At 45.1% G+C, this 13464-nt stretch overlaps 1 protein-coding gene across 2 annotated transcripts in view; it reads right to left on the reverse strand.

Moving 5' to 3' along the window:
* The window catches only part of put (activin A receptor type 2 punt), a 57451-nt gene that overhangs the window by 12654 nt on the left and 31333 nt on the right, over positions 1-13464 (reverse strand). Inside the window, exons 7-9 of one of the 2 annotated variants that reach the window (XM_075693569.1) lie at positions 7710-7872; positions 3856-3986; positions 486-612 (exon numbers count right to left, since the gene is read on the reverse strand). In XM_075693569.1, coding sequence (XP_075549684.1) covers positions 486-612; positions 3856-3986; positions 7710-7872 — 421 coding nt within the window. The remainder of the gene's footprint in view (positions 1-485; positions 613-3855; positions 3987-7709; positions 7873-13464) is intronic. The other variant, XM_075693570.1, reaches the window with a different exon arrangement.

The following is a 13464-nucleotide window of genomic DNA, read 5'->3' on the forward strand; positions in this document are numbered from 1 at the left end:
ATTTACCCTGCATGTTAAACGCAGCCCCCCAACTATGTTTCAGTATTTTTGTAAAAAGAAAAGCGCATTCATTATACAAGAAAAATACCATATGTCAACTTGCAAATGTGCCTTTCTCTAAAAGTTGATTTTGAAGATGCCTACTGATTTACTTTTTTAAAATCTCACAAGTAACTCATCTTAAAAACATGAAAAAGAATTTTTTAAATGTTGCAACCTTTCTTTTTCTCTTTTCTGGGAATGCTATAAATGATCAGACTGTTTTTACCAAGCATCCCCTGAAGTACAGAAAAAAGTATTTCCTGCAAAGCAAAATGTGCCCAGCCCTTCTAAAACTTTCTTTAGGTGCCAAGATCGTGACGAACAAGTATTATTCTGAATATAATTGACTTTAAGCTTACTCAGGCCTTGTATTAGCGACTAACAATGTTGACATCATGTTCATTTATTAGAGGCGCGCAACGTAGTAACGTGGACCAACGGACCTGTGGGAGTGGGCGGAACAGTCTTGTAGAGACACGAGATCCTCTCTTCCACGCAGTAAGCCGACAGCCGGGCCTCTGCGTCGTGGTCCCAGCACTCCTCTATTGTGTCGATGATCACCGCCAAGCCCTGGAATGGAGAACAGTCGAGAACATGGCAGTTGCATGATGAATGGGAAACTAGCCCCAACAGCAATCGCTGTCGAATGTCGACCCTTACGCTCTCTCTCGCAAGGCGATGCCAACGGCCTCGCAGAATAACAGGATTATAGAGGACAAAGTGATTATATATAGAGGGATTATATGAGTTCAAAGAGTTCGGTGGTCTCACAGGGAGTCAACCTCGGCATAGTGGTAGGGTTAGTCACCTTGGCATGGCGGTAGGGTTAATCACAAAGGTTAACATTATCGTTTACATTTCATGAAGCTTTTTATATAGAAAGATGATATTTGCCGGAATATTACGCTTGTCCTTTGCATTGAAAAAGTATATTCTCAAAACATTTAGAGTTCTTTTCAGTGTGAAGCAACAATGATGTTACTACATAACTTTTTCTTTTTTTCTAGAAAATTATTTAGCTATATTTTTTTTCTAAAGTTCTTTAAGATAAACATGTTTGCAACTATAGTCGGGTATAACTTTAGAAAAAAGAAGAGGCCCCGCCCAGATGACCGAAGCACGACAGCCGATTGCCTCCGCGACTAAAATAGTCCGTGTAAGAAAACCGTGCTTTTAAAACGCGTAATTCTGGGTATAAACAGACTTTCGCATTTTGATGACTGGTTCGGTAGAGCTCACGCTATTTGAGTGCTACAGCAAGTCAGATCGTGCGAGAAAAATAACCCCGTGCCTTCTACAACGGTGCGCGTCCCCCGCTTTTTAGCTTCATTGCAAGAGACAAAAGAAGAAAGAGCAGCTCTGCATGGCTTTTGGGTTGGCTTGCATGTACACGACACATTTACTACTCGTTTTCTGAGCTTAAACTGAATCAGTTGTCACTTAACAAGCACTTAGAAACACCATGGAGCAAACATGCGGGATGTTTGTTTGTAGTGGTGTGCCGCCGCGAAATCCTGTTTTCAGGCGAAGCATAACGCAGCGTCAGCGATGCTCGTTGCGCTCTTTCGTTGCTGGATCACAGCTCAGAAGAAATGCTTGCAACACGGATGGTGCATCGTAAGCTCGGGATAATATTTCCGGCTTGGTAGACCACCACGAACAGTTTGGGAATTCCCTCCGACGACGGGCAGACGCACACGACTGACACGATTCGGCCCAGTTCGAAGTGCGGGCGGCCATCTTCTCCGTCGGCGGGGTCACCGTCCGTCCGGCTCGTGACGTCAGTCTAGAGTGCACGCTCATTGATGGAGGCTCGTGCGTATCTGCCTTGGAGGAGTAAACGCCCCTTTTTTTTCTAAAGTTGTGCCCCACTATAGTACAGTAGCAAACAAAAAATTTCCTGTCATTCAGTTTGATACTATAGACTTTAGTATCAAGCATGCCCTGCGATAGGAAAAAAAAAGTATTTGCGAGACTACCCAAAAACTGCTGCTTTTCCCACAGGGCAGGAAATAGTTAAAGGCTGTTAGCGGTTGCCAGCTCTGCAGCTTTGTCAAGCTTGCTTCGATAGTATGTACTACGTATTTATGAACACTTTAACCAAAGTGAAATTTAATTGCAGTTAGCCTTTAGGTTAACTGTATTAGTTAAGCTACACTTCTGGAATAGTAAAACAGCCACCTTTACTATGGCTGGAGACTTTGTATGATGCCAGAAAAATAGAAAGTTAATGAATGGTGGTGAAGCCATGATTAATTTCCAGCAGCAGCTTGTTGTGACACCATAAATTTTGACAGCCTCTACTTGGGCATAGTTAAGTGTGCATCGCTAAACAAAAACTAAATGAGCCAAAAGCTCAACTTGGCAAGTTTCAAGAACATTTTCAGCGCGAAAACGGCCCAAATACTCGAAAAACTTCGAAATTCTCAAGGCATCACACTGATGTACACACACTGAAGTTCCAGCACAAAATTCAAGAAAGAGAAGTCCTAAGCCAAATGGGTGAAAATTAGTATTTCTCTTTATTGCAAGCAGAAATTCCTTGCGCATATTTATGGGCAACCATAGCAATTAAAGTGTACTAGCTCAATGTCATGGGCCAACTTTGGCAGAGCAAGGCGACTACAGTACAATCACCAGAAAATTTGCATTTTAGAACTTGTGCGGAGGTCTAATCCCGCAGAAAATATTGGGTAAGCGTAACCTTTTTCACAAGTGGGGAAAAAATAATGTTTGAAAGGAAAATAAAAAATAAAAAAAATAAATAAATCAAGGCAGGTAAGTTCGTTACAAGCCTACCAGGAGTACCTGAGAGTCACACCCCACAGGGCTACATTTTTTCTAGCTGAGATGTGCTAAATGAAACACCCTCAAACACGTTTTTAGCAGGATCAAGCTCAAATTATCAGGGAAAAAAAATCAAATAGAGAGAAGTGGGCGACACGGGCAGCATCCTGCACAGCTTGGAAAGAGAACTCAGCAACATTGTTGTGGAGAATAAGCAACAGCAGCAACTGATTAGTGATAAACAGAGTGATAAGCTACAAAGAGGCTGACTGCTGTTTGTCTCTTTATGGCTGATAACATGCGGGCATATATTCAAAATTAACTTCCGAGCTTAAGTGCATAACAGATAACAACACAAAGACAAGTGCAGCAGGTTTCCAAGCACACACTTCAACTACTGTGCCCTCGAATGAATACTCAGTAATTTGCACATGCGATAAACTACTGGGTAAGCGCACTACTAAAGAAATATGCAGAGTTGCTCAAGCAGCTTTTTGTGAAGCAAGTTTGGCAGTCTCCCTCAATGGCTGAAGGGAGTGTTCTTGTTCCCACAATGTTTGATACGATTCTGCTTAAAAATAAATTTTTGTTTACCCTCGCTCCTGATTACAATTTCTGTTCCACAATGCAACAGTTAAAGTATGGATTAATCACTTCTTTGCTCGCTGCTGCCTTACACACAACTGAATAATCGCCTAAACTATTCCCACTTTCGAATTCGGTGACGAGCCTTCACTGCTCAACTACCGATGACTCGGATCGCTCCACAACTGTACAAGCTGAAACCGTCTTTCACTTGTTATTTATAGTGCGTGTGCAAAGTTTAATTTTTTTCGCTTTAATGTCAACTAAACAATATTTTCTTAATATTTCTCGAAGTAAGTCACTCTGTAAAATCTAAATCTGCAAAATAAACAAATGATAATGATTTAAAGAAATGACCCCCGGAGGAAGACATCTTTTGCAAACAACTCAACCCCAAAGTCTTAAATAAAGGCTGCGCATAGTATCTGCGCCACGACTGACCTGGTGTTTCCTCCAGTGGTCACGGATGCGTGGCCGGACCTTCTTGTGCACCACGGCTTCCTGCATGTCCTCCAGGGACGGGTGCTGGCCCACTTCTTCCTCAAAGGGGAGCATGTACTCCTCCACTGGACCTGCAGGGGACACACGCACACATTGTGTCCACACTTCTATTTCATTATGACGTTTGGCCACACTAGGACAACAGTTCTCAAGCCGGGTAGGCAGGCGAGTACTCCAGGGTAACCTCAAGGAACCGGAGAAGTGTTTCGTTCATTGAACAGGAGATTCGCTTGCCGAGATCCAATTCGTAGCATTTTCACAATTAGGCAACTATCAGGAAAGGAATGTAGCCGCTAGTTTTATTTAAAGAAAATGTAAATTACAAGGCAGCTCTGTGACAGTCACCGTATTTGCACGATTCTACCAAGCTGCCGATTGTAACGAGCAGCTATTTTACCGCCCACATATCCCAAAATATAACTTGGTGCCTGTTCTACTCCACAGATCAAGAGACAAAACCCGAGTCGAGGTACAACATGTTGAAGCAGTCTTAAGGAACATACAGAAGCACACAAACACGCACACAGCTGAATCTTAGCGGCGGACAGTTGCTATCGAAGTCTGATGACACCTCCTTTTCACTGTCTGCCGACCACAGAAAGTCATCTTCAGATTTATATACAGTCGCCGACCGATTTTCCGGACTCCAAAAATTCGGACATGCCCGATTATTCGGTCAGCTTCGCGGCACCGCCATTCTCCCCATAGACCATAATGTATAACAACTGCCGAAAGTTCGGACACCTTGCAACCTCTCGTCTGATTTTTCGGACACTCCTTTAGCTAACTCGGTCGAGAGCACCATGCACCGACTCTGACCGGTGCATGGTTCGACTTGCTGAACGCCATTTTTATTTTGAACGGAGCTTCCTTGCTGCCCCACGAAGTGGCGCTACTAGAAATCCCCGCTCATCATCATCGTTTCTGCCTGGTTAGATAGAGCGGCTCTGCAGCAGTTCCGGTTTCAGCTTAGTAAGCCATGTCAAGACAATCCAGCAGCTGATTTGTTTCCTCGCGCAAGACGCTGCGAGCAGGCCGCGTTTTTCGTTTGTGCGACTGGTGTCGGCACGGTGGTGTTTGCTTAGTGTGCTGTGTCGAGGTTTCGGTGATCCAACGCGGCATACGTAAACATCGCGTCAAGGGTCTAATGGCGCCGACAGTGCCCGCGCAGACTGCGCTAGGGAATGCCGGCAAGCGGGTGCCGGGAGGCCTAAGATTTGTCGCCTTCCGATGTGCTCCCTACTGATGCGGAAAATGTTCTGCCGAGACCTGCGCAGTGGTGGCATTGCGATTTCGGACACCGTCTCATTTGACAGTTTCATAGGTGCTGACACTGCTGTATTGACATGCGCAGAACTCGACGACGGCAAGATCATTCGTTAGGTTTCTGCTGCACCGCCGGACGATGACTCCGAGTCGGAAGATGACGCACCATGTGCTACGCTGCCGTCGCATGCGGAGCGTGTACAAGCAGTGACTGTGCTTTCAGCCGCCAATAGTGACCGTACGACCCTCTCCGAGATTCAGGCTTATCTGATTACGCGTAAACGGAACAGCGTGCAACGGCGCATTCACGATTTCTTCCAAGGCTACTGCCGAGCCCGAATAAGTGCGTGGAAATAAAGGATTTCATTTTTTTTTGTTAATCTGTTTTTTCGGACACCTGTTTATTCGGACATTTTCGCAGTCCCCGTGAGGTCCGAATAAACGGTCGGCGACTGTAAAGCATTACAAACTCCTTTGCTGCTGCCAATTGCAGATGCATGTCTCGGGAATGCCTAACACACGACCCTGCCCGGTTACCCTGTTATTCTTCCAGTATAATCACCTTACGCTTGAACAGTGCCTCGTAATCAAAAGTCTTTCTTTTTTTCCCCACCACCTTGTCACTGGACTACGTCCACAAAAGGCGGTAGAGCAGAAGCGCTATAACAGGCGTACAGCAAACTGGAAAATGGCAACCACAAACCAAGGTGTAAAGCAACGACATCTGTTCGATAGCAGTGTGGCTAGTATTCTTTTTGATTTTGAGTGGAAATAGTTACAGTGTAACGTGCACGTGAATTTGACCGCACTTTTTATTAAGAAAGAAATGTGTGTTAGAATCGTGCAAATACTGTACCCAAACAATTTATCTTGCACTTTCTACTCACCATGCATTAAAATATGCGTCATAGCTACCTTGTTTGACTGTTCAGCAGCAGTTTCTTTTTATGGATGGGCTCTGTTCACACAACACAGGCTCACTACGCAGTATTTTATTGATGGAATTTATTTATTGATTACTCGGTTGATTTGTGGAGCGCCAAAGCAACAAGGGGGGCATAGTAGTTTGAAAAACTTAGAATTAATTTTTGGCCACCTTGGGTTCTTTGGCGCATGCGTTCGCAAAAAAGAAGTACTTGGCCGATATCTGACACATCAAAATGCGACTGCAGCAGTGGCTGGGAATTTAACCCTTGACCTTGTGCTTAGCAGAAAGAACGCCATGTCTTTAAGGTGGTATTCAGAAGGAGGAAAAATGTTTCACTTCGTAGCAGGAAGTGTGCATCACGTGACAAAAAAATGTCGCACCTTTCTGGTGTCAAAGCGTTGTAGTAGACATTTCTTAAGAATGGGACACTTTTTATTGCGCCGATACAAAACAACCCCACTTGGCAGGACAGAGAGTGGGGTCTTGTCGATTAGTCTAGCAACCTTCACGCTGCGCTTACCGGCAGCATCAAAATCGCCGCTGCTTTCCTGGGTGCCTGGCGGACTTGTCCACTTTGTAGTGATTGTTTTTCACAGACATGTCGCCTATCAGCGATGAATCCGCTTATGTTTTTCACCCCACCTGTGGAGGAATTCCCGTGTCCTTGGGACTGCATACCCATACCCACATGTGTGCTTCATATCGAGGCTGTAGGCTGCCAAAACTGTCTGCCAACATTGACATCCCTCAATCTCTGCACAGTTCGTGTGAACGGTAAGAAGCACAAAGCACCGTGAAGACTCATGAAGCCATGCTCCTATCTGCGCGTTGAGCACTCCCCGGTGTGAATACCATGTCACAGGGGACCTTGACGACTGAGCTTATCGTGAATTATTATCTTTTTTTTTTTCTTATTATGACGAGCTGACTTGGTCATGGATTGTTCGCAATTTTCTGAATGGCCTGTTGTGTTCCGAGGAAACAGATTTTATTTTATTTTTTACAATGTAGATGACTGTAAATATTTTATCATCATTGCTTATACTTAATTAGACATTCCACACAATTTGCAGTCCTACTTCAGTGCTGTAACCATGTTATTAAAGTAGTATAACTTCAGCTGTATTAGTAGTAAACTATCATTTTACAACACCAAAACAGATAGTGCAATCATGATAGAAGGCTTGGTAAGCCAGAAAAGATACAAAAATGAAATATGATGGCAATGCTGCCTTGAAGTTGCCATACCAGGTCGCCCTGACGTTGGCGGTATCAGTAAAGGTCCAAAGACTCAACTTATTATGCCTCGAGAAATCTTACTGTGCCAAAACAGCCCAAATAGGACAAAGTACTTTGAAATTGTTGGCACCACACTGATGTACCAGCACTGGGATTTTGGCGGAAGATTAAGAAAAAAATGAAGTTCGGCCTTCATTTTCTCTTACACAAGAAATTAACAAAAATGAGAGTTTCAAAAGACTGCTGCCTCCAGTTTAAGCCCGCCCACTGTAACTCTTTAGTGTCGTTCCGGTAGACGGGCAGGCAGACGCGGGATATCGCCCCGCAAAGAATGACACCGAAAACGAGAGAAAAGACTTGCCGTCCTGCGCAGAGCAGCGCGAGATGAGCTCCCACAGGACCAGGCCGCAGGCGTACATGTCGATGCGCAGGAACTGGTCCTGGTTGAAGCTGATGGCGCCCTCCAGCACCTCGGGGGCCATGTAACGGCGGGTGCCCACCTGTGCGAGAAGAGCCGCTGCGGCCTTTCCCCGAACATTTCTCCATGAGGGCACGTGCGTTTACTGACAGTTTGTTTCCACAAGCAATCTCTGTGATGCATGGCAGGCAAGAAGCAGGTAATGACTGCGTATTTGACAAGCACAGTGGTCAAGTGCCCTACTCCTTTTTATAGTCAGCAGTACTAAACTAAGTATTAAATGACAGTATGAGTGCGCAACAAATCTAACTGTGGCAGCCATAGCACCCAAAGTCATGCTGGGGAGCACACTACGTACATCAAATCACAGAGCCAGAGTTCTCCGGCTAAATCGCTACCATCCACGCTCGCCAATGAGTCCCTCAGTAAAGCTCGTGCCTGCGCACCTACACATGATGGTGCAGGACAGAGCGCACGCCAGTTGATTACGAATATATCAGACTCGGACCTATCAAATCATTGTCTACATAGAACAGTTGCGAACTCCCACAAAAATACCACGCGAAAGAATAGCTATGTACCGCAGCATTCGATATTGGCGGCGAGGAGTTACGGAGTCGCCATCTATCGGAAGCGCCCCGCTGGCGTAGTATGAGGGATCACGCGGCGCGCTCCTCATAGGTTTTGCTGTCAGAGCTCACTGAAAACACCACGCGCGAGCTCTCCCGGACATTTCTGTAAGTACTTTCGAAACGAGAGAAGTTTTTTTTACTCTCTAAATAATAATCTTGGGCAAACTGAACGCACACAATCGTTTACAGACGCTATCTCTTTACCGAATACGTACAGTGAACGCCACTGCGCGCGGTCGCCGCGATGTAGTCTCCCGAACCGGCTTCTTGCGTGAAAGGTAGGTAAACGCTGAGAGCAAACTATATGAAATATGTTCTTATAGTGTTTGTATAACTAAATGGAGCATAATAGAAGGAAGCCTCAATGCAGCGATCGCGCAGATTCGCAGCGTCCGACTGCGCGTCTGCATGCTTGTCCGTGCACTGTTTCGCTTTCCCCGCGCGCGCATTTTCGCACCGTGCCATGAGCTTCAGGCCGCAGAATGTGAGCATTTTATAGTATACAAGCAACCATTGTTGCGTGGGCGCTATCAGAGCTGTTCAAAAATAATTTCATTGTAGAAACTTCGACGCCTACTGGGACTGTGATGTGCCGTCGCCACGATTCAATCTTTTTTTTTTTCTTCTAAATTCTTTGACCTTTCAATATTATTTCTCGAGTTGCGTCGCGCTGTATGTTTATCGGTGTTCTCAGCGTGCAATTTCCCGCTGCTCCTTTTTTGTAATGAGTGCATTAATTCATAACACAAATATGACCATATGCCATGCTTTTTTTAAATGTGCTTCTTACCGCTGCCTTTCCACTCCACTGAACTTGCCAGTATCTATAGAATCGACAAGTTCATAGACCAAACCGTCATGACATTAGTCAGGCAGCGGACTCGGGCGAGTGTCTCAGCGCACTTTTTCAGAACATCGCAGACCGGGTGCCGTAGCAGAAATCTTCCTCGCGTCTGTGCTTGCTGCATATCCGAGTTGTAGCCGATGACTGTTTGCCTGTTTTATGTCTCGCGAGCCAAGCTTCACGCAGCTTCTTGTCCTGCGGCTACGTGTGAATAAGACTGACACCGGCCTCCGTTACGTGCATCCGGCCCTGCGGCACCGAGCAGTAGCCTACCATGTTGCGTGCCTTCAAAGGCAGCCACTACCTATTGTAGTGCTTTCAAGCGTTGTAAAGGAGACACTCGAAGCGGGAAAATTTCGCCACTAAATGAGGACCACAGCGTACGAGGGAATTTGAACTCGTTTTCAGCTCGCTTCGGCGCTCCCGAAGCAGCCGACACGGCCGCTATGTCCACGTGATCCCTCCTAGCACGTCACGCCGACGGTGGCGCCAGCTTTTCCAGTGGTGGAGCTCGAGGCCAATATCAAACGCCGTGCCAGACCCCTGCAATTGCACTTATCCTAACAGCAAGGAGATTGCTTCGATTGGGTCATCGGAAATATTTCATACTGACAAATTTGAAACGGCACAGTTTTGGCAGACGCTGTCAAACAAGCGGTTGAATCTTAAGGGCAGTACATGCCATAGAGGAAAACTGGGCAGGGTGCTCTCACTTTTGCTCGTTGCACATATCAAAGGTTAATGCAAACTGCGGCCATTAGTTATTGGTAAGATCAGATCGCCACTCCACTTCAAAAACGCGAAAGGCCTCCCGGTCCAATGTGCGTTCCACAAGAAAGCTTGGACGGCACTCGATCTTTTCGCTCAGTGGCGCAGGCATGGGATGCCAAACTGTAGATGATGCTCTGCCAGGGGGGGGGGGGGGGGGGGGTCTTTTTTCTTTTTCTTTCTTTTTTGAGGCAAGGGCTTTCTACTAACAGTATTTCAGGATTTTGCAAGCGGCCATAATGAGTTCAACTGCAACCTCCACAGATCTCCACATGCGTTCGACACGGCCTTGGAGAAGCAAATTGATAAGATTGCACTTCTCATGACCTCAAGACACTGTGCGAGAGGTGTGGAGAACTCAGACAAGCTTCGAGATCTCGTGCTCAATATACCCGGGATACACTGTACACTGCTCATTTGTTCCTAATGCTTCGTTTGTGCTTTTCATATAAAACTCTATAATGCATGCAATGTAATCAACTTACTAACGTTGTGAACGCACTATGATATGAAGATTGTTTTATAGTAAAGGTGTACAGTTGCTGACCTATAATGTGGACGTGCTCAACTATTCAAAGAGCTTCACGGCAACCTCCCTAGCTCCAGAGGCGACTGAAGAGGATGGCTGACATTTCTGACACCTTACAACACGTTACTTGATAATTCAGGCTCTGCCTGCATGACCATGTGATTATCTGGCCACAGATTGCAGCAGAAAGAGTGATATTGATGTTTTGATTAGGACGTACTAGAATGGGGGAGTGGCATCTAGTGGGCACTGCAGAAAGCACCGGGAGTAATGAAAAAAAAAAAAAAAAAAAACACCGAAATTGTGGCGTCGCCTTATTCTGAAGCTCTGGCTCTTCCAGCTTCTCTCATTGGCTGCACCGAGCTCATGGGGCGAGCCATTGTCGTCTGCTCAACATGCCGTCGTCTTCTCGACGCGCAGTCATTCTTGCCTTGTTTTCATAGTCTTTTTTTCTCCCCTTTCTTTACAGCACGCCAGTGGGGATCACTGTTTTCGCCACACCGTGCGACTTTCACATGAGTGATTATTCCCCACGATACAGGCAGGATGCTCATCACTTCCATTCAACGGTGCTGTCTGCACAACACATACACGCCTCTACTTTCTCTAGAAGGATGAGTAAACCTCGCCGAAGACACTACTGTTTCGCACAAATTAGCAAAACTAGATACAGCAGAGGGAAAAAACTGTCCATGCAGCTGTAGAAGGGTCTCCGACGTGACATGCGTCCGGCGGGTGCACAAGTTCGTTCATTGAGCAGAATGTTACGGTGGCTCCACCAACACTTAAAAAAAAAAAAAAAAAAGCCTCAGCGCAGAGCTTGCACTGGATTTACTCCCATATCCAATACACTCTAGTTTTGATAGGTCCTTCTCCATGTGCTGATGGCCATGTCGCTGCCATCTGCTTGAAACAGAAACTAGCAAAGCGTAGTAGATCTAGTAGCCGCTGAACCTGCCAAACAACAAGACAAGCCAAGCTGACAAGCCAAGCCGCATTTGGGGAGCTTGCGATTTGCCCCGAGAGTTCTGTGCATCCAGCGTTTGCTCCCATCGGTGTTAAATAGCAACACGGTTTCTGGCAACTTCTTTGAGTGCAATTATGTATAATCAAACAGCTTCAAGTGGTGTCAATTCCACCTTCGATGTCTGTGCTGATGAGGGTGATGATTAAGCGAGAGGAGTGCTAGACAATTACTGTTGTGAGGAAACCTACAATCATTTGGCCATTCGAGTGTGTTGGACCTCTGTCTAAATTGCCAGGGAAGGAGATTCGATGCGTTGACTGCGCTTGCCTGTCTGCAGCGACAGCACGACAATGGTCGAAATACAGACTTATCAAGTCACATGCAAGTGTATGTGAGCAAACAACATGTTATCAAGCTTTCTTGCCCATTTGTGGAATATCTCCACTTATCTTCTGCCAAATTCGATATTTTAGACTTGCTATTATTCCGACTTTCTTGGCAATCACTGTCAAGTCCAAATAATTGGTCAGCGATTGTAAAGAGCTATTGATTATTTTAAAACTATTTGATATTCACTTCCTTTCTGGCACTATTAATTCGTATTCGATTTGGTTCCAAAATTGTAATTTGCACACTAATATTTGCTTCCATACTGTTTCATGACAACTCTCCACAGAGTGTTTATATAACACAGCAGACTTCCATTAATTTGACTCCGGTTAATTTGATTTTTCAGTTAATTCGATATGGACTAAAAATCCCAGCTGGTGCCCATGCATTCCTATGGGCCCGAACTTTCATTACTTCAATCCTAAAATCGACCTTTGACAGATAATTCGAACTCTACCAGTCAGCACACATGTGAATGACCAATGGTGACCCCTCTAGAGGCAGCATCTGTCTAGGCGAAGTTTAGGGGACTGTGAACGTATTGAACATGCCTCATCTTTTGAAAATTCCTATTTTCGGCCTGTCCTAGAAAGATTTTCAAGCAACAGCCGTAGCTCACAATGTCTGATTATGATATTTACCAGATTCTAATGTGCGGCTCTTCTTTTTTTTTTTTTCATGAAAATTGAACCGAAATTGCCTGCATGGTGCAATCAAACACATAACTAAAACCACCTTCACGGATTTCGTATGCTCTACTGCATAACACAGGTGCATTGTGACGAAGTTGACTTAAAAAAAAACAAAGACTGCCTTTGAGGCACAACACATATTAGACCCTTGCCCCTTTCCTTGCTAAATATTGTAAGCGCATCAGATTTCTACTTTGGACACAGAAAGTTGGCGTGCATTCCGATTCAGGGGCATGTTAGAATCGGGCAAATACTGCCAAATGAATCAGCGGTGTATTCTGCATCTTGTTTAATTCAACCTGTCAGATAATTCTATCAATTTTATCGGTACCTTTAGGGGCGAATTAACGCAAGTCGACTGTTGAACGGATGCTATTTACTGGATGTTTCATTCATTTGTTTATTTGAAAAATACCTCGCAGGCACCATTCGGGGCACTGAGTTGACGAGCTTCAGAAGAAAAAAATCAGGGAATGTAAAAAAATTCAAAACATATATTAGGGCCCTAATGCCAAACAAACAAAACAAAATATAAGCATTCAAAGGTTCTAGCAAACACAATGAAGAAAATTAAAACATTTGAGTGTTTACATTAGTCGCCGACAGATTTTTCGGACTCCAAAAATTTGGACATGCTCAATTATTCGGTCTGCTTCGCGGCACCGCCATTCTCCCCATAGACCATAATGTATAACAACTGCTGAAAGTTCGGACACCTTGCAACCTCTCATCTGATTTTTCGGACAATCCTTGAGCCAACTCGATCGAGAGCACCATGCACCGCCTCTGACCGGTGCATGGTTCGACTTGCTGAACGCCATTTTTTTTTAACGGAGCTTCCTTGCTGCCCCACAAAGTGGCGCTACTGTAAATCTC

This window comes from Dermacentor variabilis, chromosome 5, assembly GCF_050947875.1.
Source record: "Dermacentor variabilis isolate Ectoservices chromosome 5, ASM5094787v1, whole genome shotgun sequence".
Classification (NCBI taxonomy): domain Eukaryota; kingdom Metazoa; phylum Arthropoda; class Arachnida; order Ixodida; family Ixodidae; genus Dermacentor; species Dermacentor variabilis.